This window comes from Canis lupus, chromosome 4 (assembly GCF_011100685.1).
Source record: "Canis lupus familiaris isolate Mischka breed German Shepherd chromosome 4, alternate assembly UU_Cfam_GSD_1.0, whole genome shotgun sequence".
Classification (NCBI taxonomy): domain Eukaryota; kingdom Metazoa; phylum Chordata; class Mammalia; order Carnivora; family Canidae; genus Canis; species Canis lupus.
Genome location: NC_049225.1, coordinates 69305917 through 69332509, shown reverse-complemented (window position 1 = coordinate 69332509; position 26593 = coordinate 69305917). Strand labels below are relative to the sequence as shown.

General features: G+C 37.4%; 1 protein-coding gene across 8 annotated transcripts in view; it reads right to left on the bottom strand.

Moving 5' to 3' along the window:
• The window catches only part of MROH2B (maestro heat like repeat family member 2B), a 62936-nt gene that overhangs the window by 23528 nt on the left and 12815 nt on the right, over positions 1 to 26593 (bottom strand). For 7 of the 8 annotated variants that reach the window (XR_005358531.1, XM_038535226.1, XM_038535225.1 and 4 more), the window contains 17 exons: positions 26433 to 26525; positions 26272 to 26341; positions 24499 to 24612; positions 23130 to 23203; positions 21029 to 21151; positions 20173 to 20286; positions 18476 to 18632; positions 18296 to 18336; positions 17541 to 17682; positions 16897 to 16940; positions 14772 to 14879; positions 11156 to 11272; positions 5176 to 5283; positions 4478 to 4630; positions 2187 to 2213; positions 1340 to 1459; positions 1048 to 1127 (listed from right to left, as the gene is read on the bottom strand). Coding sequence is in view for 7 of the 8 variants with exons in the window: in XM_038535226.1 (XP_038391154.1) it covers positions 1048 to 1127; positions 1340 to 1459; positions 2187 to 2213; positions 4478 to 4630; positions 5176 to 5283; positions 11156 to 11272; positions 14772 to 14879; positions 16897 to 16940; positions 17541 to 17682; positions 18296 to 18336; positions 18476 to 18632; positions 20173 to 20286; positions 21029 to 21151; positions 23130 to 23203; positions 24499 to 24612; positions 26272 to 26341; positions 26433 to 26525 (1685 nt within the window). In the remaining variant the exon portion in view is untranslated. The remainder of the gene's footprint in view (positions 1 to 1047; positions 1128 to 1339; positions 1460 to 2186; positions 2214 to 4477; positions 4631 to 5175; positions 5284 to 11155; positions 11273 to 14771; positions 14880 to 16896; positions 16941 to 17540; positions 17683 to 18295; positions 18337 to 18475; positions 18633 to 20172; positions 20287 to 21028; positions 21152 to 23129; positions 23204 to 24498; positions 24613 to 26271; positions 26342 to 26432; positions 26526 to 26593) is intronic. The other variant, XM_038535229.1, reaches the window with a different exon arrangement.

Below are 26593 nucleotides of genomic sequence, written 5' to 3'. Positions count from 1 at the left end.
AAAAAGAACAATGTTGGTGAAGAATTGGTAATAAGGAAATATTTAAGGTGAAGTGAGGAAAAAAGGGATGCAGCTGTACATAGAGTAGGATCTCAGCTCTGTACTTTTTTTTTTAAAGACTTTATTTATTTAGTCATAGACACAGAGAGAGAGAGGCAGAGACATAGGCAGAGGGAGAAGCAGGCTCCACACAGGGAGCCCGATGTGGGACTCGATCCCAAGTCTCCAGGATCACACCCCAGGCTGCAGGCAGCGCCAAACCGCTGCACCACAGGGGCTGCCTCTCAGCTCTGTACTTAAAATGGAGAATTAGGTATGAAGACTTGGATGTATACCAAAATGTTGAAAACAAGGGGTGATTTTTATTATTTTTAAAAAACTTTTTATAGTTTCCAAGGTTTTTTTTTTTAAGATTTTATTTACTTATTCATGAGAGACACACAGAGAGGCAGAGACATAGGCAGAGGGAAAAGCAGACTCCTCACAGGGAGCCCAATGTGGGATTCAATCCTGGACCCTGTGATCACTCCCTGAGCCAAAGGCAGACGCTCAACCTCTGAGCCATCCGGGTGTCCCTAGTTTCCAAGTTTTAACAATGAATTTATATTTCTCTTACTGCAGGGGAGAAAATATTATTTTAAAAATTTGGTTAAAATTATTTCCTTCTTCAGGTTTATTGCTACTAACCAACTAAAATATGATTAGGGCTTTCATAAGTTTTTAATGGGAATATTAAAATTTGCTGAGGTCTAGGAAGAGAAATTTCCTTCTGCACAGAAACTTCAATCCTCCTGTATCAATAAATCTGACTCCTCTGAGTCACTCTTTACCCCTGTCCATCACTGAAAGATCAGCCCCTCTAGTCAGTTCTGTAAGTTTGAAAAGAGGGAAAAGCCTCTATTTGGAAAAAAAAATACCCATTGATAAGCTGTGTTCATTTTAGGGGAGGATATACTGGAGTAGGCACTGATTGATAAGTCAGTTGGTCAGAAGGAGGATATTGGGGATGAAATATTTTTTTCAATGAGAGCAAGAAAAATCCTTTACCTGAGGTATCTGATGGCGATTAAGGCTTTCCACCGAACAGGACTAGCTAAGGAGTCCAAGGGCTCATCCCTGATGAAGTCCTGCAATACAAAGGGATGAAATATTCTAGAAAGGATCTAGGGAGTTTCCAGATGCAGCTGCAGCCCCACTGGACTGTTGGGTGCCCTTGGTGCATACAATGGCAGAGATCTGTTACCTGGGACTGGTGAGTTGTACCCATTTAAAAAAAGATAGCTCTGCACTCATGGTAACAGTCTTTACAAGACCTTGTCCATGTCCTCTCTGCACTTACCAGCATGTAACCCAGCAGCACCTCCTTGTAGGAGAACTTGAATCCCTGATCCTCAGCATCAAGGACAGCAATACCAATCTCAGTGATACTTCTTGTGAAACTCATTTGCAGATCCATGTCCTACAGCAAAATGATTCACAGTGCAAGCCAAAGTCTTGGGTTCCACACCTGGTTCTATAACCCCAGTTCTTGACCTAGGGTAGAACTATGTGCCCAGACAGAAATGAGACTCTCTGCTTCTTTTTGCCATCTCTACTTCAGTCTAAGATCAAAGTTGCAAAGGAAGTGAAAAACCAAGGTCAATTTCTATTCCTCCCCCCACCCCCTGTCCCCAGAGATTGAGGTTCTATACAGCAGTGGCTTTCAAACTTTTTGGACCATTAACTATATAGACTGTAGGAAACAGTTTACAATTCTACTCTGTACTTATATGCACTATATGTAATATATATATATATATAACATATATATGTTAAATATAATAACTGAAAGCTTTATGATCTTCTTATTGCTAAATGCAGTGTACTCTTCTATTTCTCTTTTATTGCATTACAAAAATTTGCTGGTTGTGATCTATTAGACTGATTTCATGGTCTTCTGGTGGGTCACAGCACATAGTTCTAAGAACACTGCTGTAGATTACAGTATAACTTCCAAACCACCTGGAACCAAATATAGCTCTCTGTTCTGTCATAGATTAGGCTCAGGGATCCTGGCTTTAGGATTAATTAGATATATATTGGGATCCTATCCTCTGGAATCAACCCAGGTGGACATCTATGCTTACTGCATTTCCAGGGAGCATGCTATGTATTTAAATATATTTGTATTCAAATATATTGCATACCTTGCTCATCACAGACATGCCCAGAACCTGAAAAACCAAAGGTAAAAGCAGATACTAGAGCAGCAGTTAGAATTCCCTCACACCAGCAAAAAGAGCCACCCACCAACCTGAAAACAACAGCTAAGCAGGACACTGAGTCTTGCCAAGGGGTGAGGGCTGTTCGCTTCCTCTCCCATTTCCAAAGTGAGACCCCTATATACTTTGGCAGACTTTTCCTCCAGGTGCGTCTAACTAAGCCTTTAGCTTTCAAGCCTTATGATTTTAAGAGGTTCTAACAGATTTTGGTAAGAAAAAGGATAGAGGCTCTTGGCAGAAAGAGGAGTGAAAAGCTGTAATATGAAAGTTAATAGGGCAGCTGACTTTGGAACTGAGATACAGTTAGTTCTGCTTTGATGCTTGCCTTGAAAATGCAAATTTGTTCCAGTGAAATCGATCTGTGAATAAATACTTCTAGCATATTCTTAATTTTATGTTTGCTTATGCACAGTTTTGTACATGACAGTGAAAGCTGAGCCAGCCAAACAGAGTGGTGTAGGAATACTCAAATACCTCAAACATGCCAGCTGCCTCAGTTTACCACGGTATGAACTGCTCCCCATTTAAACCTGGCCTTCTAGTTGTCTGTCTGACTTCAAACGACCTTTCTTCCTACCACCATTTCACAAGAACTCACAACTTTCACAAATGAATTCGGGTTTTTTTCAAGAAAAATTGCCTTATTTTTTTTTTTTTGTAGTATTTTTTATCTACTTCTTAGCTTGTTTTTAACATTAGATTCCTATTTTTTATATGTCGTTGATGGGGTTTTTGAATGTTGTGCCCCTCTCCCATTTCCCCTATAATCACTGTGGTTTTTCTTGTACTATCTTGTGCATATGTTGCATTACGGCAGAAACTGACAGTACCGTGAAAATATAGTATAGTCATAATTATCTAAAACATATTTGTCTCCTTTCTTCTTTTATTTTTATCATGGTTTCCATCAATGCTTGCCTAAAAACTAATTTAACACAAATGTCTTTTTTTAAAACTATGTCTTTGGTTTTCATCGTTGCTTATCAAATTTTGGGTACATCAGAATCACCTTTTGAGGAGGATGTTAAACAATACAGGTTCGGAGATCCACCCTGAAGACTGGGAGTCATTAAGGACCTCTATTTTTAACAGACTCTCCAGGTAATTCTCATGCAACTGACGTGTGAGGATCACTGTCCTGTTCCCTTCCACTAGCATATACTTATATCTGTGATATCACAAGTTCCCTATGATTCCATTCTTATCACATAAACACATGAATAAATGTCAAGAACAGATTTATCAAACAGGTGGTGTGTGGAGAGCACAGAAGAGGAGATAAGGGAGCATAAGGTACAATCCCTAACATCAAGGTGCCAACAATCTAATGTGGGAGCAGATGTGCTCATAATCAGTAAGAGCTTCTGAAACTTGGCTGTGGATAAGAATCATTTATAAACCTCTTAAAAATACAGATGTCAGATTTCAACCTAGACTGACTGAAGCAATCTCCCTGAAAAATGGCTCTGGGAAGCTGTATTTCAAACTTGATCGCAAGGTGATTTTTAGGTAGCTAACCTGGTACTAGTTAGCCAAATGGATAAATTGACAGTACATACAAAGCATATTATTAAAGGTATAAAAAGTTCTATGGGGGACAGAAATGATCAGATGGATTCTAACTCAGTTGTGGGGTTCTGAGGTGAGAATATTCCTCGTGTGTTTAAGAACCATCAGAGGCAGTCAGGTTGACTGGTATGAATGTGTGTGTTGGGGTGTATATGAAACAGTACAACATGAGGTAGGTTGAGTAGACTGATTAATGACACATTTTTATTCACTTAAAAATACATATATTGCACTGACTAGTTGTCAGGCACTATTTTAGGTGGTTCATCTATACCATGTAAAAGGTTAAACAACTGTCATTAGTAATGCTTCAGAGACTATTACAGGGAAGTAATGATCCAGCTGCCCCAGTGTAATACTGGAGTAATTATTTTAAGTTCAGACCTGAAGGAGACTGTTATGGCTATTTGATGTAGGAAGATATCACAGGACATGAACTACCCAAGCCTTTAGGAAGGAAACAAATGATCTGACCTTGTTTTATAATGAATTTTTTTGTTCTCTTACATTCTCATCTTTCAAACATACCATATCCTATCTTGCCTTTGGCCTGTTTCTTTTGAGCATGAATATTTCCAAGTGGTCAGTCCCTCCAAGGTTTGGGAACCCCAGCCTGGAAACTGAGGCAGTCCTGTCCTGGCCATTACCTGAGAGCACTGGCCATAAAGAAATAAGACTTGGGAAACAATGTCTTGATCAAGTCTGGTGAGGAGTTGAACCTTGGGAGCATGCAGGGCCACGGCTCCATAGATTACCATGACATCAGTCTTGGTCAGGCTCTTTTTCCCAGAAAAAAGACCCTGAAAGAGAGACATGAAAACTATGACTGAAGATGTTTCCTTTCCTCCATGTTGTTTCCTAATCCTAGAGACCACTACAGGGGCTAAGAAATGGGACTGGGATGATGAAAATTAGTCTAAATCTGATGTTCTTGCTAGGTCAAATTTAAACACCTGGGTCTGTGCTGTGGGTCTACTGGGCTTTGAAAGAGGTCCCTGTGAGAAAGTTTGTGTTAATTTTTATTTCTTAAATCCCTTTCCTTCAGGGGAAGCAGAGTGTACACAATGGAAATTCACCATGAGGCCTTAGCAGCTGGTAGAGGACAAACCTAGGCACACACAGAACTCCTTTGGACCTTATGGGTCAGTATTAGTGACAAAAACTGGTGTAGACCTGTTAGACAGGTAGTTGTTCTACAGGGCCTGAGCTGGGGCAGTCTGCACCTGGAAAAAAGACCTGGGGACAGGAACAACTATAATATGGAGAGGGATGTTCACTGAAGGAATCAGTGTCTCTTGCCCATGCTCTGACCAAAAGCTTTGGAAGAGAAAGTTATTCCTTTTACCTTACATCGATTCATGAAAAACTTTTCCCGATCTTGGAATGTTTTAAGGACTTTTAAAACAGTATCCAAGTGGCTCTCAGCACAGTATCCTAAAATAGATGTTATTCCCTAAAGTCAGAAAAGATAGGAATTTTGAGTTTGACCATTCACTTATACAACAAATATTTATGGAGCACCTGTTTTGTGTCAGGCACTCTTCTAGGTGCTGAGGACACAACAGTCAATAGAACACACCAAACTCCCTATCCTTGTGGTGCATGAAACTGGGGAAGTGACAGGGAAATGACATTAAATAAACACATAGATTCAGTAAACAAGTAAACATATAGTATTTTGAGGGTGACAAGTACTATGGAGATAAGGAAAACAAGAAAGGAGAACAGATGCTGCAGGTTAGGAGGAGTTCTCAATTTAAACAGGGAGGCTGGAGAAGGCTCCATAAACAGGGTGACATTGAGCAGTGTTCTGAAATAAATAAGGGAGCAAGCCATTGGACTGTGTGGGAAGGAGAGTTTCAAACAGGATGGGGAAATGGTGTTAGAAATAATGCCAAGAGCAGTAAGATAACTGAACATCTGACAAAGAGAAAATAAATAACATAATAAAAAAGCAGCTTCAAAAGTTCAGTGGGTCTAGTAGTTTCTGAACATTTAATATGGAAGAAAGGATCCTGTAAACATCTGAACATTTCTGAGGAGAATGTATAACAAAATACATTACAAATTTTTTATACTAGGTGATTTGTATTAGCCTGCAGAGTTTTTCTTTTAATTTACTTTTCATTTTTTTAATATACATGCTCTCCTTCCTCCACATTCACATACATTCTGCAGCCAAGCCAGGATAGGGAATAGGCAAAATTGTTTTGAAAAAGCTCTCCAGGTTATATTTATGCTTTCTCTAGGTTGAAAATCAATGGTATATAAGGTTACCTTCAGCTTGTAAATTCAATGATTTTAAAGTTTATGATCATATCCTTAAGTTAAAAAGGTGAGGCCAAAATATGCTAAAAATAGTTTTATTAAGGATAATTGAAATTAATTTTTAAAAAGATTTTATATATTTATTTGAGAGAGCAGGAGAGAGAAAGTTTGGGAGAAAGAGTGAGCAGGGAAGAGGGGTAGAAGGCAAATGAGAAGCAGGCTCCATGCTGAGAGTCCAATGAGGGGCTCTATCACAGGACCCTAGGACAATGACCTGAGCTGTAGGCAGACACTTAATTGACTGAACCACTCAGGTGACCTTGAAATTCATTTTTAGATATTTTTACAAACCTGGTTAAATAAATGAAGCATTGATCTTGGGATGCTGGTTCAATATTCACAAATCAATCAACATGATATACCACATCAACAAAAGGGTAAAAACCATATGATCATTTCAGTAGATACAGAAAAAGCATTTAACAAAGTACAACATCCATTCATGATAAAAACTATCAACAAAGTATGTTAGAGAGACTATACCTCAATATAATAAGACCATATATGAAAACCCTACTGCTAACATCATATTCAGTGGTGAAAAACAGAGATTTTCCTTTAAGATCAGGAACAAGACACGGATGTCCACTTTTATTCAACTTAGTACTGGAGGTCCTAGCCATAGCAATTAGACAAGAAAAAGAAATAAAAGGCATCCAAATTGATAAGGAAGAAGTAAAACTTTCATTATTTTCAGATGACATGATACTATGCATAGAAAATCCTAAAGATTACCAAAAAACTATTAGAACTGATAAATGCATTTAGTAAGGTCACAGGATAAAAAATCCATATACAGAATACTGTTGCATTTCTATACACTAATAATGAAATAGCAAAAAGAGAAATTAAGAAAACAATTCTCTTTACAATTACAACAAAATAATAAAATATCTAGGAATAAACTTAACTAAGTAAGTAAAAGATCTATACTCTGAAAACTATACAACACTGATGAAAAAAATTGAAGATAACACAAATGGGAAGCTATTCCATGCTCATGGATTGGAAGAACAAATATTGTTAAAATGTCTATACCATCCAAAGCAATTTCAGGCTTAATAAAATCCCTATCAAAATACTAACAGCATTTTTCACAGAATTAGAACAAATAATCTTGAAATTTGTATGGAACTACAAAAGAATCTGAATAGCAAAATCAATCTTAAAAAAGAATAATAAAACTGGAAGTATCACAATCCCAGATTTAAAGATATACTACAAAGCTATAGTAATAAAACAGTATAATGCTGGCATGAATATAGACACATAGATCAATAGAACAGAATAGAGAGCCCAGAAATAAACCCACAATTATATGGTCAATTAATCTTTTGATAAAGGAGGCAAGAATGGTGCTGGGAAAACTGGACAGATACATATAAAAGAATGAAACTAGATCACTTTCTCATGCCATACACAAAAATAACCCAAAATGGATTAAGGACTTAAATGTGGGACTTGAAACCATAAATATCCTAGAAAAGAGCACAAGCAATAATTTCTCTGACATTGGCCATAGCAACATTTTTCTACACATGTCTCCTGAGGCAAGGGAAACAAATGCAAAAATAAACTATTGGGACTACATGAAAATAAAAACTTCTGCACAGCACAGGAAACAAGCAACAAAACTAAAAAATAACCTACAGAATGGGAAAAGATATTAGCAAATGACATGTCTGATAAAGAGTTAGTATCCAAAATATATAAAAAGCTTATAAAAGTCAGCACCCAAAAAACAAATATCCAATTAAAAATGGGTAAAACACATGAACAGAGATTTCTCCAAAGAGGACATTACAGATGGCCAACAGACACATGAAAAGATGCTCAACATCGCTCATCAATCATCAGGGAAATGCAAATCAAAACTATAATGAGATATCACTTCACACCAGATGGCTAAAATCAAAACCACAAGAAACAACAAGTGTTAGCAAGGATGTGAAGAAACGGGAGCCCTCTTACACTATTGGTGGGAATGCAAACTGATACAGCCTCTAAAAAACAATATGAAGTTTCGAAAAGTTAAAAATAGAATTAAAAAAGTTAAAAACAGAACTCAAAAATGATAAAAATAGAACTACCCTATGACTCAGCAATTGTGCTACTAGGTAGCACAATACCCAAAGGATATAAGAATACAGATTTAAATGGGCACATGTCCCCCGATGTTTATAGTAGCATTATTAACAGTAGTCAAATTTGGAAAGAGCCCAAATGTCCGTTGACCAGTGAATGGATAAAGAAAATGTGGTATATAGATACAATACTACTCAGCCATCAGAAAGAATGAAATCTTTCCATGTGTAATGATGTGGGTGGAGCTAGAGAGTATTTGCTAAGTCAGTCAAAGAAAGACGATATATGATTTCACTTAACATGTGGAATTCAAGAAACAAAACAGATGAACATAGGGGAAAGGAAAAAAGGAGAGAGGGAAACAAACCATAAAGACTCTTAATGATAGAGAACAAATTGAGGGTTGATGGAGGGACGTGGGTGGGGGAACGGACTAAATGGGTGATGAGTGTTAGGGAGGGCACTTGTAAAGAGTATTGAATGTCATATGTACGTGATGAATCACTAAATTCTATACCTGAAACCAGTTTTACCATATATGTTAACTAACTAGAATTTAAATAAAAACTTGAAAGGAAAAAGATATAAATGTACTAACTAAAAAGTTAAGAAGTCAGAACTTTTGCTAAAAATCCATCCATCAATGATATCAAAGATAATAAACAGTCCTTTTCTGAATACAGATTCAAAGCAGCTACACTCCATTGCTCTTTTAGTAAAGAATCATTATCAAATTAGAGTTGGATACAGAAATTGGTTCTGAAAACTATTCATATTAACATCAAACAGAACTTATGGCTTGCTAAAAAATGTCTGGCAAGGCAAAACATTTTAACTCTTCCGAACTCCTCCCCCACTCACAAGATTCAGGTATAAGATTTGGAAAACATAAACTAAAGAAAATTAATGAAAAACAGAAATCATCCAGAGTCCTCCATCCAAACATAATAGCTATTTAATATTTTGGTATATTTCCTTCCAGTTTTTATAATTATAAAAATTAAGATCCCTCTCTATACTCAGCATTGTATCTTCATGTTTTTCACTTAATATTAAATGCACATTTTCATGTTGCTAAATTGTTTTCAAAACCATGATTTCTGGGGCACCTGGGTGGCATCGTTAAGCATCTGCCTTCAGCTCAGAACATGATCCCAAAGTCCTAAAATTCAGCCCCATGTTGGGCTCCCTGCTCAGCGGGGAGTCCGCTTCTTCCTCTCCCTCTACTCCTCCCCCTGCTAGTGCTTTCATTGTATCTCTGTCTCTCTCTCAAATAAATAAATAAAATCTTAAAAAAAAAAGATAACTTCTCATGATAGTGTAGTATTTCATGGTATGATACACCATCTTATTATAACCATTCCCCCACTGTTGGACATTTCCACTATGATAAATAATGCTGTGATGAATAAATGTATAAATCAATTTTAAAAAAGGAAAATAGAACTATCCTATGATCCAGAAATTTTTCTATTAGGTATTTATCCGAGGAATACAGACACACTAATTTGAAAGGATTTATGTATCTTTATATTTATAGCAGCATTATCTACAATAGACAAATTTGGAAGCAGCACAATTGTCCATTAGTAGATGAATGATTAAAGAAGAAGTGGTATGTATATAATATATATATATATATATATATATATACACATATATATATAATGAAATATTCAGCCATTAAAAAGAATGAAATCTTGCCATTTGTAACAACATGAATGGAGCTAGAGAGTATAATGCTAAGCTAAATAAATCAGTCAGAGAAAGACAAATACCATACATTTCACTCATATGTAGAACTAAAGAAACAAAACAAAACAAATGAACAAATGAACCAAGGGGAAGAGAGAGAGAGAGAGAGAGAGAGAAACCAAGAAACAGGCTCAACTATAGAGAACAAACTGAAGGCTGCCAGACGGGAGGTTGGTCATGTGTGTGTCTTCTTTGAAAATGTCTATTCATGTCTTCTTCCCACTTTTTAAATGGATTATTTGTGTTTTGGGTGTTGAGTTCTGTAAGTTCTTTATATATTTTGGGTACTAACCCTTTATCAGATATGTTATTCGCAAATACCTTCTCCTATTCTGTAGATTGCCCTTTAGTTTTGTTGATTGTTTTCTTCACTGTGCAGAAGCTTTTTATTTTGGTGAAACCCCAATACTTTATTTTTGTGTTTCTATCCCTTGCCTTGGAGACATATATCTAGTAAGAAGTTGCTATGACTGATGTCAAAGAGGTTACTGCCAGAGTCCTCTTCTAAGATTTTAATGGTTTCCTGTCTCACATTTAGGTCTTTACTCCATCTTGAATTTATTTTTTTTGTGTATGGTGTAAGAAAGTGGTTCAGTTTTATTCTTTTGCATTTTGCTGTCCAATTTTCCCAATACCATTTGTTGAAGAAACTGTCTTTTTTCCATTTGACATTTTTTTCTGCTTTGTCAGAGATAAATAGACCATATAATTGTGTGTTCATTTCTGGGTTTTCTATTCTGTTCTATTGCTCTGTCTATTTTTGTGGCAGTACCATATTGTCTTGATCACCTTAGCTTTATAATATAACTTGAAGTCTGGAATTGTGATGCCTCCAACTTTGCTTTTCTTTTTTAAGATTGCTTGGCTATTTGGGGTCTTTTGTGGTTCCACAGGTGAAAGGGTTCAAGAATACACATCGTGGTGAGCACTACATTATACACCTAAAAGTAATATAACACTGTATGATAAGTATACTGGAATTAAACTTTTAAAAAATAATGAAGCATTGATATTTAATCAGGGAAACACCATTTTTCTGAGAAATTCTGTTGTATTATTTTTAATGTATCAGATTCTAAGATTGTCCTAAGACCTGCCAGTGGTTTTCTGGATGGAATTACTTATCATAAGAGGAAATTGAGAGAAAGGGATCCTACCTGTCGCTGATCTCCCAGTTGGTTGGGAGCAATCAGAAATTCCTTAATCTGTGAGCTTACAAAGTTTTTATCTTGACAAGATGCTAAGGTGGTTCCCAAGGCTTTCCAAAGGAATTTCTGGAAAACAAAAGATAAGTGACAGAATGTTAAAGGTTGGAGAGAAAAACTCCAATGAAAAGTGGAAAGCATTAAAACAGTTATCCAAAGGAAGAAAATTTGGGTGATTCTTCCTGTTTGCTCCCCCCCACCCACCCACCCAACCGCAGGGTCTGTCCTTAACTGGGCTCTTCTGTATTCCTCTACTCTGCACAAGGTGCAGGGTCATTATAATACTTTTTACCCCCTATTGTAAAGTTCAGTTTTCTTGTCTTTGTGCTCAGAATTTCAGTTCTCGGCAACAGAGGGTCTTATTGATTACTTTCAGTGTATAGTCCCTGGTAGCTAATAAATGCTCAAAAACTGCTTTTAGAATACCCATCTTCAATGGACATATTATTATTCAAAGACGTCATTAGAAATTCTTGACCTCTAAAGTCTATTAACTTATTTTATAGTTTAAGAGATTTAACCTATAATAGTTCTGAAAATAATACTTTGTAAGCTCTATTATTATCTCTTTCTCAGGAGTACAACTTCTGAGTTGTGCAGAAGTGCTGTAAAATGGTGTCCAGGGTGAAGGAGAAGAGTCATACAGGAACTTTTACACATATGTTGCGTCTTTAGTAAGGAACTCTGAGTGAATTGGGGAGGGAAAACCCCCAGTGAAAGAACACTGGCAAGAGAGCACATGGGGAATCAGTCTGTGGCTCCCAGACCCCTTAGAGGTGGTGAGAATTTTGAATTTCTCTGTAATAGAATGGACACCTCTGTAATGTCCAGATGGGGAAAAATCAAGTGGGATAGATAATGACTTCCTGTTTTCTCTCATTATAAGCCATATAAGATTTAGAAGTATGGCTGAAGGAATGGGGTAGCCCAGGAGTGGCTTCTGTTTGAATACCACAACACATGCCTGGATGTTAATATGTGTATGTGTATGTGTGTATACACGTGTGTGTGTGTGTGTTATAGATAGATCTAGATTCTTGTGGAAGAAAGATACAAGGAAAATATTCACAAGAGGAGATATTTGCCATATGGCTAGAAAATAGAGGTCATGAAGTCCTAATTTGTTTTCTAAAACTCAAATCATTTGTAGCTATATAATATCAGATTGCCATCTCCTTATTTAAAACATCCATCTTGCCACACATGAGACAGAAAACTGGCCAGTTAGAAGTTTATTCCAAGGACTCTGTGGGGCTTGAAGGACTGTAATGATTGAGGGGTCATTATGGATCAGAATCTATGGCATAGGAGAAAAGGAAAAACTGGTAGCGACTGAGAGACATTTAGGAGAAATTGTACAGATTAGACCAACTGGGGTGAGAGGGGTCCATGAGGTGATAGAGCAGGTCAAACAACTGCAGAGTAAAAATCTGATGAAGCAGCACCATTGCATTCTTGGATTTCCAGGCAAAACACCCCCATGATAATGTAATTATAATGATAAAAACTGCATCACACAGGAGTAAATACTAATTAGGGCTAAAGCTGCTAGAGTCCATTTAACTCCACCTTAGTGGAAGGACAGGGGAAAGTCTGGTGCTGCAGAAAAAAAACCCTGATGCCATGAAGGGGACTTCTGTGTAAAGGGTTAGTTAGCCTCATTGCCTCCCAATACTGTTGAGCTGTTGTTTCTCTGCTGATTTGGTCAGATTCAGTGTATTGTGCATTTCTCCTTTGAGACTTGGCAAGGAATCCCAGAAATCAGATACCCAGAACTGGGAAAAAATGTGATCAATTGCAAAAATAGCCAGAATCTTTCCATCCCATCCTTATCCATGCCTCCTTATTATGTGGGTTTCCAGATCCTCCTATCAGTATAGTCTGTTTCGCCACTCCTCAAATCTGGGCTGACCTTGTGACTTGTTTTGGCCCACAGAATGTGGCAGAAGTAATAGTGTGTCTGTTTGGAGCCCAGACCCCAGGAGACTTTGTATACTTCATTGTCACACTATGAGAGCAAGACTGGGCTGTCCTGCTGGAGGAGGAGAGACCACGAGGAACAGAGACAAGTTGTCTTAGTTGAGATCCTGGCACACCAGCCAATCCCCAATATATGCCAGTGAGACTAGTTGAGATGGAATGACTGCCCAGCTGAGCTCAGCCCAAACGGTCAACCTGCAAACGTGTAAACTAAGTAGGTGGCTATTATTTTAAGCCACTAGGGGGTAGTTTGCTATGCAGCTAAAGCAAACTGGTACACTCTTTCCTGTTGAGTATAATGGCTGAGGGCCATTTAAGCAGCTCACTGCTTGAACTGCTCTGCCTATCCATATCACCATTATCCTGGATTCATCTCATGAATCTGGAAGCTGTTGGATGGATGGTATTACATGGGATGCACGAGTCTAGTTTACATATGGGAAGATGAGGCATTGCTCATCAAATACTCCTGATGAGCACGTCTGCAGGCCTCATAGACCATAATTTGGAGAGTCAGTATGCTACCATATGAGAGAATCAATCAGTGATGGGAATTTTGAATATTGCATAGGAGAGTTGAAAGTTGATAATAGTTTGTTGGAATTGACACTTAATACTAGAACTGATGAGTTAAGAAACATTTTTCCAGAAAAAAAATTAGAAAGGTTATAACCATAACAATAATCTTCATCTATTTTTATTGAGCAGAAGTCTTGGGCCAGGCACGTACTTCACTAGGGACTTTACATATATTATCTCTTTGAACCCTTATATCACTACAATACTCAGACCTGGGTATAATTTCCATTTTAGATGAATATACTGAAGTTCTAGAGAAGTTAAGTAATTTATCTAAAGTTACATATATAGTAAGGAGTAGAAGCTGGATTCAAACTCCATTTAGAATGAGTGGCTCCAATGCAGAGGGTTAGGTGGAAGCCATTCAGGAACAGAGGAAGGAGAAAGCTGGACTCTGAGTATTCTTTCAGTTTCAGTATAATAAGTTGTTAAATTGTGGTAGATTGTTTCTTGTAGCCAACCTCACAAAACTGGCCCAGTGGAAACTAAGGCATAAACTGACATTAAAACAGTGCTGTGACAGGGACTACTATTTGCCTTCATTATCTATTTTTATTCCTTCTTCTTCTTCTTCTTCTTTTTTTAAAGATTTATTTATTCATGAGAGAGAGAGAGAGAGAGAGAGGCAGAGACATAGGCAGAGGGAGAAGCAGGCTCTTCTCAGGAGCCCCATGTGGGACTCGATCCTGGGTCCAGGATCACGACCTGAGCTGAAGGCAGCTGCCCAATCACTGAGCCACCCAGGCGTCCCTTTTCCTTCCTTCTTTAAAACAGAACACCTGGATTTCAACCAGGTATGTATCTATCTCAAAGGTGCTATATTACTCAGTTTTCCTTGCAGCTAGGATAGTCCTATGAGTAATTTTTGGTCAAATGCAAGGTGTAGAGAAGGTAGCGTTTTTCTAGTAATTTCTCCCTCTTTTTTGGTGGTAGTACAGACAAATTGGAAGTTGAGCAGCCAATTTAGGTCATGAGCTAGGAAGTAAGGTCCCTTCGTTGAAAAACCAACCTTTTCAAGGGAGATGTTGCTGTAACTGTCCATTTGCTCATTGAAATCTTGACTCAGTTGAATGGTCCAGGCTACATCACCTATCTTCCATAAGGATTCTTTGAGCAACTGTTCAAGGAAGTGGAAGTTAGATATAAATATGACTGTTTAGTGTACTTTCTTGGTATTTTTTTGTTACTTTATTTTTTTTAAAGTATAAATATATATTAACTAGGACTGTTCATTTTCCCATTTAAGAAAACTGGTTATTTTGGCACTTTTCCTCTTATTTTATTAAAGTTTGTTTATTTATTTATAATCTCTACACCCAATGTAGGGCTCAAACACACAACCCTGAGATCAAGAGTCACACTCTCCTCCAACTGAGTCAGCCAGGTGCCCTTTTCTTTGTTTATTTTAATAGCCATATCCTGTATGTTCTGAATTCCCATTAAGAACAAGTTACATAGAAGGTGGAAGTAACTCCATGTAAGTGCTTTCCTTTTTCCCCTTAAATTAAAATTGCCCGAAGTCTTAAAATAGAAACTAATTCATTTTGAAACTTAAATTGAAGTTAACATTTTTCAAGTTTTAAACAGATTTGGAAAAACTTCATTTGTCAGTGTTTGTTTTATTACATACCAGAAGAAAAAGAAAGGGACATTTTTTGGAATAAAGAATTAAAATGTCTTGAAGAACCAATTAAATGTACAAGTACATTTTGCTAACTTCAGCTCTAGTGGCTAAGCATTCCTGGTTTCACCAATTGTTCTGAGCCAGAGCTTCAGTCAGCCATCTGAACCTATCTCCTTCTTCATTGAACAATACATAAAAAGGTGTTTTTGTCTTTTTTGGAGGACAAAATCCGTTGTACTTTCTAAAGTCAGTTATTTCTCTTGTATCTTCCCCACTTTAAACTTAGGAAAGGACATTTAATGTCAAAACCAATAAAGATGTCTACATATTTTCTTGGAACTCATTCAGTGAGTGGGCCCTTTGAAGAGAAGAAATTAAACCACCTTGGAAGTCTGAGAGAAGAAGGCACAAGTAAATAGTTTTGGGAGAAGAAGGCTAAATGGAAGTACACTCAAGATTGGAAGAGGGAAAGGAGAAGAATGTTCTTAGGGCTTCCCTCTTGAGAGGGAATCTTCCATAATGGTAAGAACAGTTACTTTAGAATGGTAGCAGGGGAAAATAAGGTAGGAATTTTGAGGGAAAGAAGGTGGAAGATAAAAGAAGCATGGATATAGGAGGAGAGGTGGATCCTAGAATTAAAGACCAGGAAAGTAAAGTAGTTGCTTTAAAATCTCACACTGGGTAAGAATCACTTGTGGGAGTCTGTAAAGCATGCCAGTTCTTAAGAACCCATCCTACAGATTTTGATGCTCCAAGGAGGAGTGATGGGACATGGAGGTGATGCCGAAAGGTCACTAAAACTTGACATTTTTAAAAAGCCTTAGTTAATTTCTATGAAAGCAGCTTATGAACTGAGACCCTGCAAGGTTAAAAGCTCCCTTTCCATGGGTTCCTTGACCTCCTGAAATTTTATAGGCTCCTGAAATTAGGATCCTCTGTGCACAACCATGGTTCAACTCCTATCTGCAATTTACCATTTTGGGGATTTGGCACTGTCTGTGGCATTGCTCATTTGCAGAAGTCCCAAAAATTTATGGATGAGAGATTTTTTTTTCTGGAAAAATGGCATAATGTGGCCCTTTGGTTTTTAGAAATCAGGAAAAAATACAGTGAGAAGCAGAAAGAGGAGCAAATAGAGTTGTATTTAGAAGCATAGAAGCAGAAAAAAAGGTCAATTTACTTAAATGGTAAAAGAATGCAATTACAAGGAGAGGAAAGAACTGGAAATTAGAAAAGATTTGAGAAAGACACAGAGAAAAATATTAGTAAGTGAACTCTTCAATACTATCTTAAACTCTTAACCAAATTGAAGACTAAAGGTTATTGTTCAAACTATGGTGATGTAGAGACTGTAATGCTTAAGTTATCAACTTCTAACATTCCAGTCCTTTTCCCAAGGAAAGGAAATGTTTACTGCCCTTTGGAATCTGGATCTTTTTTCGTTAAGATGGGTGACTCTACCTGATTTTATCACCCCATCATCAACAGTCAGTCTAGAAGCTACCCTTACCTGAAGCAGCATGGTTTCCCATAGAATGATGCTGGTGTTCTTTCCTAGAAATAGAAATTAAAAATAGAAAATAAAGTCAGGATTCTGTTTCTCCCTTGCTAGTTCCCCAGTGGATACTGGAGCTCCACTTCAAGCTTTACACAGGATGATTGTTTCAGATGAAATTTACTACGTTGCCAACTTTAAGTCCTAGCCACATAAGCAAAAAGTCTTTTTTTTTTTTTAATTGGAGTTCAATTTGCCAACGTATAGCATAAGCAAAAAGTCTTTAATCCATGATACAAATCTAGACTTTTTGCTAATTTCAACAGTAAGTACTTAAATGACCATATTTTAACATAAATAACATAAATAGTAATGACTTTTTAGAACAATACCAAAACAGAGTTTCTCTAAATATAAGAAAAAGACCAGAGCAAAAATAAAAGTTTCTGCTAAGAATATTACCCACCAGATCCTACTGTAGTACAAGTATGTGGTAGAGAATTAGAACATAAGGAATCAAGGAAAAAGTATAGCTGTCTACCTTGCATGTCAAGTTCATCATTTTAATTGTCTAACATGAGACTTAGGCAGAGAAGTGGTGCCTCATTTCTTTGTGTTCTTGCCTCCTTGGATAAAGACCCAATCCCACTCCCTTGTACCTTCCAGAGACTGCAGAAGCTCAGGAAAGCGTGTTTTCCACAGGTCTACCAATTTTGGGTGAATTATCTCAGGCAGTATCTTCAAAAGTCCTATTGCACCAGCCCCACGTAATTTCCCTAAACTGGCAAGTATAGATATTACCTGAAAAATGGAAGATAAAAAGTTAATCCAGTGGAAGGTTATTTAAAAGGCCCATCTGCCTTTTCCTTTTACCACTGTCCTGGATGCCCCTGATTCCTACAGTAGATAATCTTTTAACAAATCATCAGTCTATTCTTACCTTAGAGAAAAGCTAATACTTAGATAATCCTCCCCAATTTTCATCTGAAGATAAAGGTGAAAAAATATATAGAAACCTTCAACCAAAAATAAATGGAAGGTACCAACACTTAGATACATTTGTTAGTTAAATAAGGGCATGTGGAAATGTTATCTGAGCAAATGATACATATGGGGGAAAGAAGGAAATCTAAATAATAGATGTGGAATTTGTTTGAATGGTACTTCGGGATCAAATTCACTCTATGCTTATTTTAAAATAATAAATTAAGTTTAACAAGCATTTCAGAGCTAGAAGATAATCTTGCCAGTAATCTTAATGAGTGTCATTAGTGTAGCAGAACATTTATTATGCCATTTTCGTGTTTCTTTTGGTTTGCAGTTGCTGTGTAATTTTTATTAACATTTATTTAGAATTGAATGATCTATATTGGCCTAAATTTATCCCCACATTAGTTATTCATAACTCACTCACCAGAAGTCTGGCCAATAGCTGTTGTGGTGAAGGAAGTTTCACTGGGAAGAGAAAGCGATTTTCATTATTGCTGTGGGGGCTAGAGAAATTTAGATTGGGGTTGGATATATAATCAAAGCACCATAGCCTTTCTGGAAATGAGCCTCAGAAATGTTTTACTTTGTTTCTGAATGTACGCACCAGCTCCTGTAGAGATGACAAGTGCTGTTGACTCTTTGGCATCATTCTTCTTCCTCTCCTCTGCCATAATCAAACTTCTGATGATATTAAACAGGTAGTCCAGAGTTCCTGTATATTCTGCAGGTACTACAAAAGTCAGGATTCTTGGCCATAACACCTGTGGAAAACAAGGCAAGATGCAAGGATTGTTCATTCTTCCATGATTTCTCCTTGGTCCTCACTGCGGGTTTCCCTCTGATTCAGAGCATGTTCCCCCACCTGTTATTATTATTATTATTATTATTATTATTATTAATATTATTATTATTGCTCTTCAGGCCAAATCAAAATGGAATCATGAAATAAAATCTCTGCACTGCACATTCATTTTCAGGTGCTAGCTGTAATGAGTATTACTGAGTGTTTTCTGCTGGAATTTAGGGCAGGACAATTCTTCCTTGAGAAGAAGTGTTCTAGGCAGTTTGGGAAGTCTAGCATCCTTGGGCTCCACTCACCACCAAGCCTCGTGTCAGTGTGACAACCCAAAATAAGTCCTATATGTCCCCAAACCCCAAGATGAGTGCACTGCTCTGAGAGGGAAAGATTAGGAACAGAGAGTGAATGGGCTGTTGTTACTGTTTGTGCTCTAAGTGCTGACCTTCGTGGTTTGGAGTTCTGGAGCACTTGGTTTCTTTAGTCAGTCTGTTTCATATCCTGTGGAAAACTCCCTTGTCCTAATGGGAACCTAGGTGTCAACATGGACTGTTCCCTTTGTCTTGCCATCCGGATTTAATCACGAAACCCGATCCATTTTTCATTATAAGGTCTCCCATGCCCCTCCGTATTTCCTTCCTACTTTCTCATGCCTCCTCTCCAGTTCCTGTGAGTTGCATCTGATCTCATGCTCACCCGCTTTGCTTTCAGTCTACTTCTATGTAAATCCACTGATCTCTTACAGTTATTGTTTTAAATATTTAGCGCTAGCTTAACATTTTGAATGGCTCATTAATAACAAGCTAGGAATGTGGCATGTCAGGCCCATTAGAGTTTGGGCCTACATTTCTTTTCATCATTTACTTTCTACATTGAAATATTTCAAACTGTAGTGTGCCTCAGAAATATTGGTATTTGTTTGCAGGGCAGATTCATAGACCCTATGCCCAGAATGCTGATTTAGTAGATGTGGGAGGTGACCTGGAGACCTGCATTTTAAAGAAATATTTTAGATAATCCAAGAACCACACCTTAAAATGCCCTTGTAGATGAAGCCTCTGATCCACTTAAATTGGTCTGTTGATTGTCTCTTGTCTGTGTCATGCATTTCTGGCCAGTTAATCCTTTCTCAGGTCATTTTGCGTAAGGAAAATACAGATTCCAAGGCTCCTCCCACAAAGGTCTAGATTATTTTTAAGCCTCAGGTGTGGCTTGAGAATGTGTGCTTTCTACACCTTCCCAGATGAATGGGGAAAGTTTAACATTCATTGAATTAGAATCTCCGCTCACCACGCAATGATATGTCTAGGTGTGCAGGGGAAGAAGAGAAGTTTTTGAGGAATTACTCTAGGCTGGGCACTGAACATCTCAATGCACTTCCTCTATTCAGAACATCAAAAAGCCGATGATGACACATGAAGGACAAATTCATGTTTTTACTCCTAAGTGGGCAGAGCTTCAGAAGATAATCAAAGTAACTGCCAGTGTGACAAAAGACCCCTTACCTGGGGCATTCCAATGACCAAAGGGTCTAGGGTTTTTAAGACCTCGAGGCTTATTTCCCGGACAGATTTCTCTCCCTTTTCATCCTTAAGGGAGTTGGGTTTCATTGGCTTTTCCTTCAAGAAAGATGAAACAGTGACTTGTTAATCATCCTTCTTGTTGGTCCCTTCTGACCTTACTTGGATGTGTTCTTAGACTCTGGGGTGCAGGATGCAGTCACTCAACCAAAAAGGCTCATGGAACCCAGCGATTTTGGTCTTCAGTCCTTAATTTCTGTTTTAAAGTCTTCCTTGGAGGAATGGGTTAGAAAAAACTCTGCTGGATAGAGCAGAAAAGCAAAAATTGTGAGGGTCCTTGAACTACAGATACTCCCTGTCTCCCTGAGGCCTTTGCTGTTTTCTTGGGGGTGGGGATGGGAGTGGGAGTGGGAGTCAGAGTGTGTGTGGGGGCGAAGATTTTCAAAGACACTGCCCCCTAGCGGAGTGGATTGTAATTTCAGCTATCATGGACTTGCTAAGATCTGGATCTGACGCACATGCTTTTCAGGAAGCCAACCCCAGTGCGGCAACTATGGATGCCTCTTGTTTTCTCTGAAGTAATTCACTTTCTACACCCTTGTCCCAAGCCGTTGAGGACAGGTTGCCTTCTCAGGGAAAACCATGATGTCACCCATCCTGAATTTATCATAAGTTATAATGATACCAATGAAAGAGAATTGAGAATGCTAGAGACCGAAAAATTTATCAATAAAAGCGGTAAGACTGAAATATAACTTCTAAATTAGTCATTGAATTGAGCCCTCATTGAGTTAACTGCCCTTGTGACAGTGTAGCTTTCAAAACTGCACCCTCATCATACCAGGTTCTTGTTGGACATGGCAAACTGGGAGAAGATATAATCAATCAGTGGCCATCCTTCCCGGGCTTCAATGTAGCATTTCTCACACATGGTTTGGATGAGGAGGAGAGTGGAATTCCTTACCTAGAATCAGAAAAAATGTACTTGCAGCATTTTACTACATCGGGTGGAACATTAATTTAGCTTCTCCTACTCTTTAACCTTCATGAATCATTTAGTGGGAACCTTTCCAAAAAGGAGTATCAATTGAATGATGGTACTATATATAGATGGAGCAGGAAGCCAGCTAGAGCTTATGATTTAAGGGTTACTGGAAAGGCTCTCTTTAACCAAAATCTTTCTCCCTAGCACCCAAGACATGTCCTTTATTACCGTAGATTAGGAAATATTGGTATTGTGGGCTAAATCTCTGCCTTGCTTTAAAAATCCTCAGTGAAAGATAGCATCGTGAACTATAGATCTGCAATCCTTTATCTACAATTTCAAAGCCCAAACAACTCTGGACACTGGAATTTTGTTTCTTGAGTTTGGTGCTAATTCATTTGGTGGCAAAACCCAACTCAGCTCTTAAAACTGTAGTCTTTACTTATTCTATGTACTGTAGATCTGCATATATTTTCTTGCAGAGATATTAATGCATTTGATTGTGGCTACTGTCACAGTAATATTTTTCTAAAATCAGGAAGGTTGTGAGTTCCGAAATATATCTGGCTTCAGGGATTAGAACAAAAGATTATGAACCTGTACTATAACTTGTAAATAAGTAAATTTGTTTATTGGATTGCTTCCCTCGAGGATAGAAAGCTCATATCTACATCTTTACTGAATGGGTCTTTTAATGGAGAGTTGTAAAAAAATTTTTTTTGAATAGGGAGGCAGGGCCACAAGGTAGCAATTAGCATAAAGGCACCAGTAATTTACCTAAGCGAGGGAGAAAAAAGTTATGAATTCTCTATTTTTGAGGGACACCTGGATGGCTCAGCGGTTGAACATGGCTCAGGGTGTGGTCCTGGAGTTCTGGGATGGAGTCCTACATCGGGTTCCCTGCGAGGAGCCGGCTTCTCGCTCTGCCTATGTCTCTACCTTCTCTCTGTGTCTCTCATGAGTTAATAAATAAAAATCTTTTTTAAAAAATATAAATTCTCAAAAAATATATATAAATTCTCTATTTTTGCCTGGGGACTTCCTTAAAGTTTCTGTCCTATTTTATTCTACCCTAAACTCTCTTAGTAATTTTATAATTGGCTTGGCCACTTACTGGGCCAAGTTTTTATATATAATCACACCATTGCTTTTTAATTTTTTATAATTTACTGTTTTATTTATTTTTTGTTTCAATTTTTAATTTAAATTCTAGTTAACATATAGTGTAATACTAGTTTCAGGAGTAAAATTCAGTGATTCATCATTTACATATAAAGTTAATATATGTTCATTTGTTTTATTTCTCAGATTCCATATAGAGTGAAATCGTATGGTATTTGTTTTTCTCTGACCTATTTCACTTAGCATAATTATTGTTTTTTATTGTATGGCTTTTATTATAGTCACTGCAGATGAAAGTCTCATAGGGAATTTTCTTCTTTTCATTGGTTCCTGTATAAGGCTTTGATCCAAACAAAATATGGTTTTAACAAAAAAATACAGTAATTTCTATTTTTTAAAATTTGTTCCAGTACAAGTTATATATTTTTTCTAATATGGAAAACTTTAATCAAATAATCCAGAAATATTGTGCAATCCCCTATGTCAAGACTTGCTCTAGATGTTCCCTAGTTGAAAATAGGATATCTAAGCTAAAAAGCAAAAGACTTAGCGGTTATTATTTTTTGGAGAAAGATATATTATTTTTATAATTAATTTTTAAACTATTTGAAGAGCATAGTACTGTGATGCTCTGGGCAAAAATCTTTTTTTTTTTTTTTTTCTACTGAGAAACCCTCGAACTGAATGTACTTTAAAACTTTAACTTGATATAATTTATCTTTCAGGGAAAGATGGAATTCTATTAAAAATGGAATTCATAACTGAGTTCTTAAAGAATTTCATTAATTCCTAAAACTACCATCAACAAAATCAAAGTCCCCATTAATTCTCTAACTTTTATGTTGAGGTCACTCATGACGACTTTGACTGTTCTTTCAATTGAAGTGATGTGATCCCGCAACTTGGGCTCTGAAAGACAGGGATAGAAATTAAGAGACTGGGTTCAGTAGGAGTACAGTTGGTTCTAGGATTGATGAAAATCCATTAGAGTTATGGTACACAATTGCAAAGTCTTTTGTCCATAACATTTCACGTTATTCAATTTCCTCTTACCCTCTTCTTTTTCATTTTTTAAAAGATTTTATTTATTTATGAGACAGAGAGAGAGCATGAGTCAGGGGGAGGGGCAGAGGACAAGGGAGAAGCAGACTCCCTGCTAAGCAGGGAGCCCCATATGAGGCCAGATCCCAGGACTCTGGGATTGTGACTGAGCCCAAGACAGATGCTTAACCCACTGAGCCACTCAGGCACCCCTCTTATCTCCCAATTTTTGAAAGATATTTATTGTTCTCTTTGCTCCCAGTTATATTTGGTTTCATCTTAAAATGTTAGGTTCCAAAGTGGACTCAATATATCACGCCCAGTGGATTAGCTTTAAATTTCGTGAGACTACTTCATATATCTTGTCTGCTGATTCTTCAGTAAATCTCAGAGCTAACGGAATTTTTTGAAATAATGTAGAATAAAAATGAATTCTCATATTTTATTGAATCCAGATAACATCAATTTTATGAGACACCATTATTTTATATTGTACCAAAAAAACCTTATAGTGGCTGATTATAATTAAAGATGCTATCAATTATGCAATGCATTCCAATATAATGAAAATATGTGCTTCTTGGCATTAATAAAATATGATATTTCATTAAATTCTGCTCTTTTCTAAATGTACTAATCTCTTGAATATTGTGCATTCCTCCCACATACCCCCTATTTATTGGGCCACTTAGGCAGCTTACTAGATCTTCTAAATTCTAAATTTGATTTTCAAATATTCTACTTCTCCCTCTCAACTACTTATGTCTATAAATATCTGAAGAGGAGAAGTAAGTGAAAATGCCTGTTTAAAAACGTAGATTGTAGGGGTGCGTGGGTGGCTCAGTCGGTTAAGTGTCTGCCTTCAGTTCAGGTCATGATCTTAGGGTCCTGGGATCAAGCTTGGTGTTGGGCTCAGTGGAGAGTCCATTTCAATCTCTCCCTGTGTTCTTCCCCCTGCTCATGCTCTTTCATGCACTGTCTCTCTCATATAAATAAAATCTTTACAAAAGTAGTAGATTGTAGATGACCAAGAAGACAGAGCTTTACTTGCATATGATCTTCTATAAACTCCCCAAAGACACAGAATAAAGTTAGAGAATGCATAGGCTTCAGTTTGCTTCTTGGCACAAAATAAACCACTCTGGCTTTATTCCTTTGCTTACCCTCAGCATTGATAGCCGATCTTAACAAAGTCAAGATTCCCATTCGAGTGGTTTCATTATTACTTCTCATTTGTTCATCAAAAAATTCCACCAGGTCTGCAGGGTTGGAATGGGCTGCAGGTTTAAGAAATACTGAAGTCATAAGAACTCATTTTCACCTTAGATAAAATACTTGTGAATGGGAAAAGTGGAATTCCATGAAGATTGGCAAAGTCACTCTTTGGTTGGTAACTAGATTTTATTACATTGGTGTATCTTTAGTATCACAGAATTAAGCAGGTTGGCAAAGAGAGTTTTATATACCTAGGTCAACATCTGTTCATACCTATGAATATGACTTTATTTGGAAATTAGTTGTTTTTTTTTTAACAGATGGAATCAAATTAAGATAAGGTTATTAGGTTGGGCCCCGATTCAGTATAAAAGGAGAAAAGGAGAGAAGACACGGGGAGAACACATTGCGAACGTGGAAGCAGAGAATGGAGAGATGCTTCACTAGTTGTGGAGCTGGAGAGCTACAAGGGTAAGGTAGGAAACAGGGAAGAAAGAGAACAGGCCTGGCTGGAGTAGAATAGTTTGGGTTTGAAATTATTAGCGGTAGAGTGAAGTAGTTAATTAGTTGGGCATAGAACAGAGGAAAGAAGAGGAGCAGAGGGATCAGTTAAGGGAGAATTAGAACATAATAGAAAGGTATTCAGTGAAATAGTAGAAATGACATATTTTGGGGAGGGTGGAGGTATGGGAGGTATGGAATTGCTTTGGTCCTTACTTTTTAGGGTCTATGATGGAACATAATTTTTATACTGACTCTGAGAACTTGGTACCTTCCCTATGACTTGCACCAGGTACTCTAACCAGACAATGGGTGGGATTGTGTTGTGAGAGAACAAGAAGGAAGGGGAAAGAGTGAAGGAGGGAGAGACAGAGAGAGAGAGAGAGAAGGAATAGATACTAAGAGATGAGAAAAAAGCATGACTTTGGGTTTGACACAGTTTCAAATAATCTCAAATACCAAGAAAAAAAGCGTTTCCTAGCCCTAGAATTACCAACTTACCTTGGTTTGCCTAGAAATAAATCCGTGCATATGTGGTCAATTTATTTTTGACAAAGGAGCCAAAAAAATATATAACGGGGAAAGGATAATCTCTTCAATAAATGGTGTTGGGAAAACTGGACAACCACATGCACAAGAATGAAACTGGATCCCTACCTTATACTACATACAAAAATCAAATCAAAATAAAGACATGAATATAAGACCTGAAACCATAAAACTCCTGGGAGAAAACAAGTGGTAAGCTCCTTGACATTGGTCTTGGCAATGATTTTTTGGATTTGACACCAAAAGTAGAAGCGCCCAAGGCAAAAATAAACAAGTGGGACTATATCAAACCAAAAATCTTCTGCTTGGCAGTAAAAAAACCCACAAAAACCATTAACAAAATGAAAAAGCAACACATGGGATGGGGAAAATATTTGCTAGCCATATATCTGATAAGGGAGTTATTTCCCAAAATATGTCTGGAAATTTTCTGGTTTTAGAACTAAAAGTTCTATCCCTTGAAGTCCTTTAGTTCCAGGCAAACCAGGATGATTGGTTATCCTATCTGTTGCTCTTCTTTTAGGAATGGGTAGGATAGGAAGAGGCACAGAAAATAGTAAGCTGAAAGAATGTTATGTCTGTGTGTGAAATAACTAATGTGACCCTTCATCACTGTGTCATCATCACTGGGAGACATTTTTATTAAGAACCCTCAGGACACTGGGTCCTACCTAGAATGAGGAAACAGCTTGAAGCTTCAAGTTCATTTTCCTTTACTGGAGGCTCTGGAAGTCTGCACACCTGAATGAGAAAGAAGAATGAGGTGGGAGATATTAAAAACAGAAAACCAGTAGAAATGAAACAATCAGATCTGACAGTAGGGTTTTCTTACCTGGTTGAGTAAATTGATGAAGATGGTTTTTCTCAAGTCCTTTGGAAGGGCAGTGTCATAAAGGACCACCGCGGTCAGTATTTGTTTTAGACTCTAGAATGGAAGCTTTCAAAGGTTAGTTGGAGGCTGCCCATGAAGCAGTAGCACAGGAGGTGGAAGAC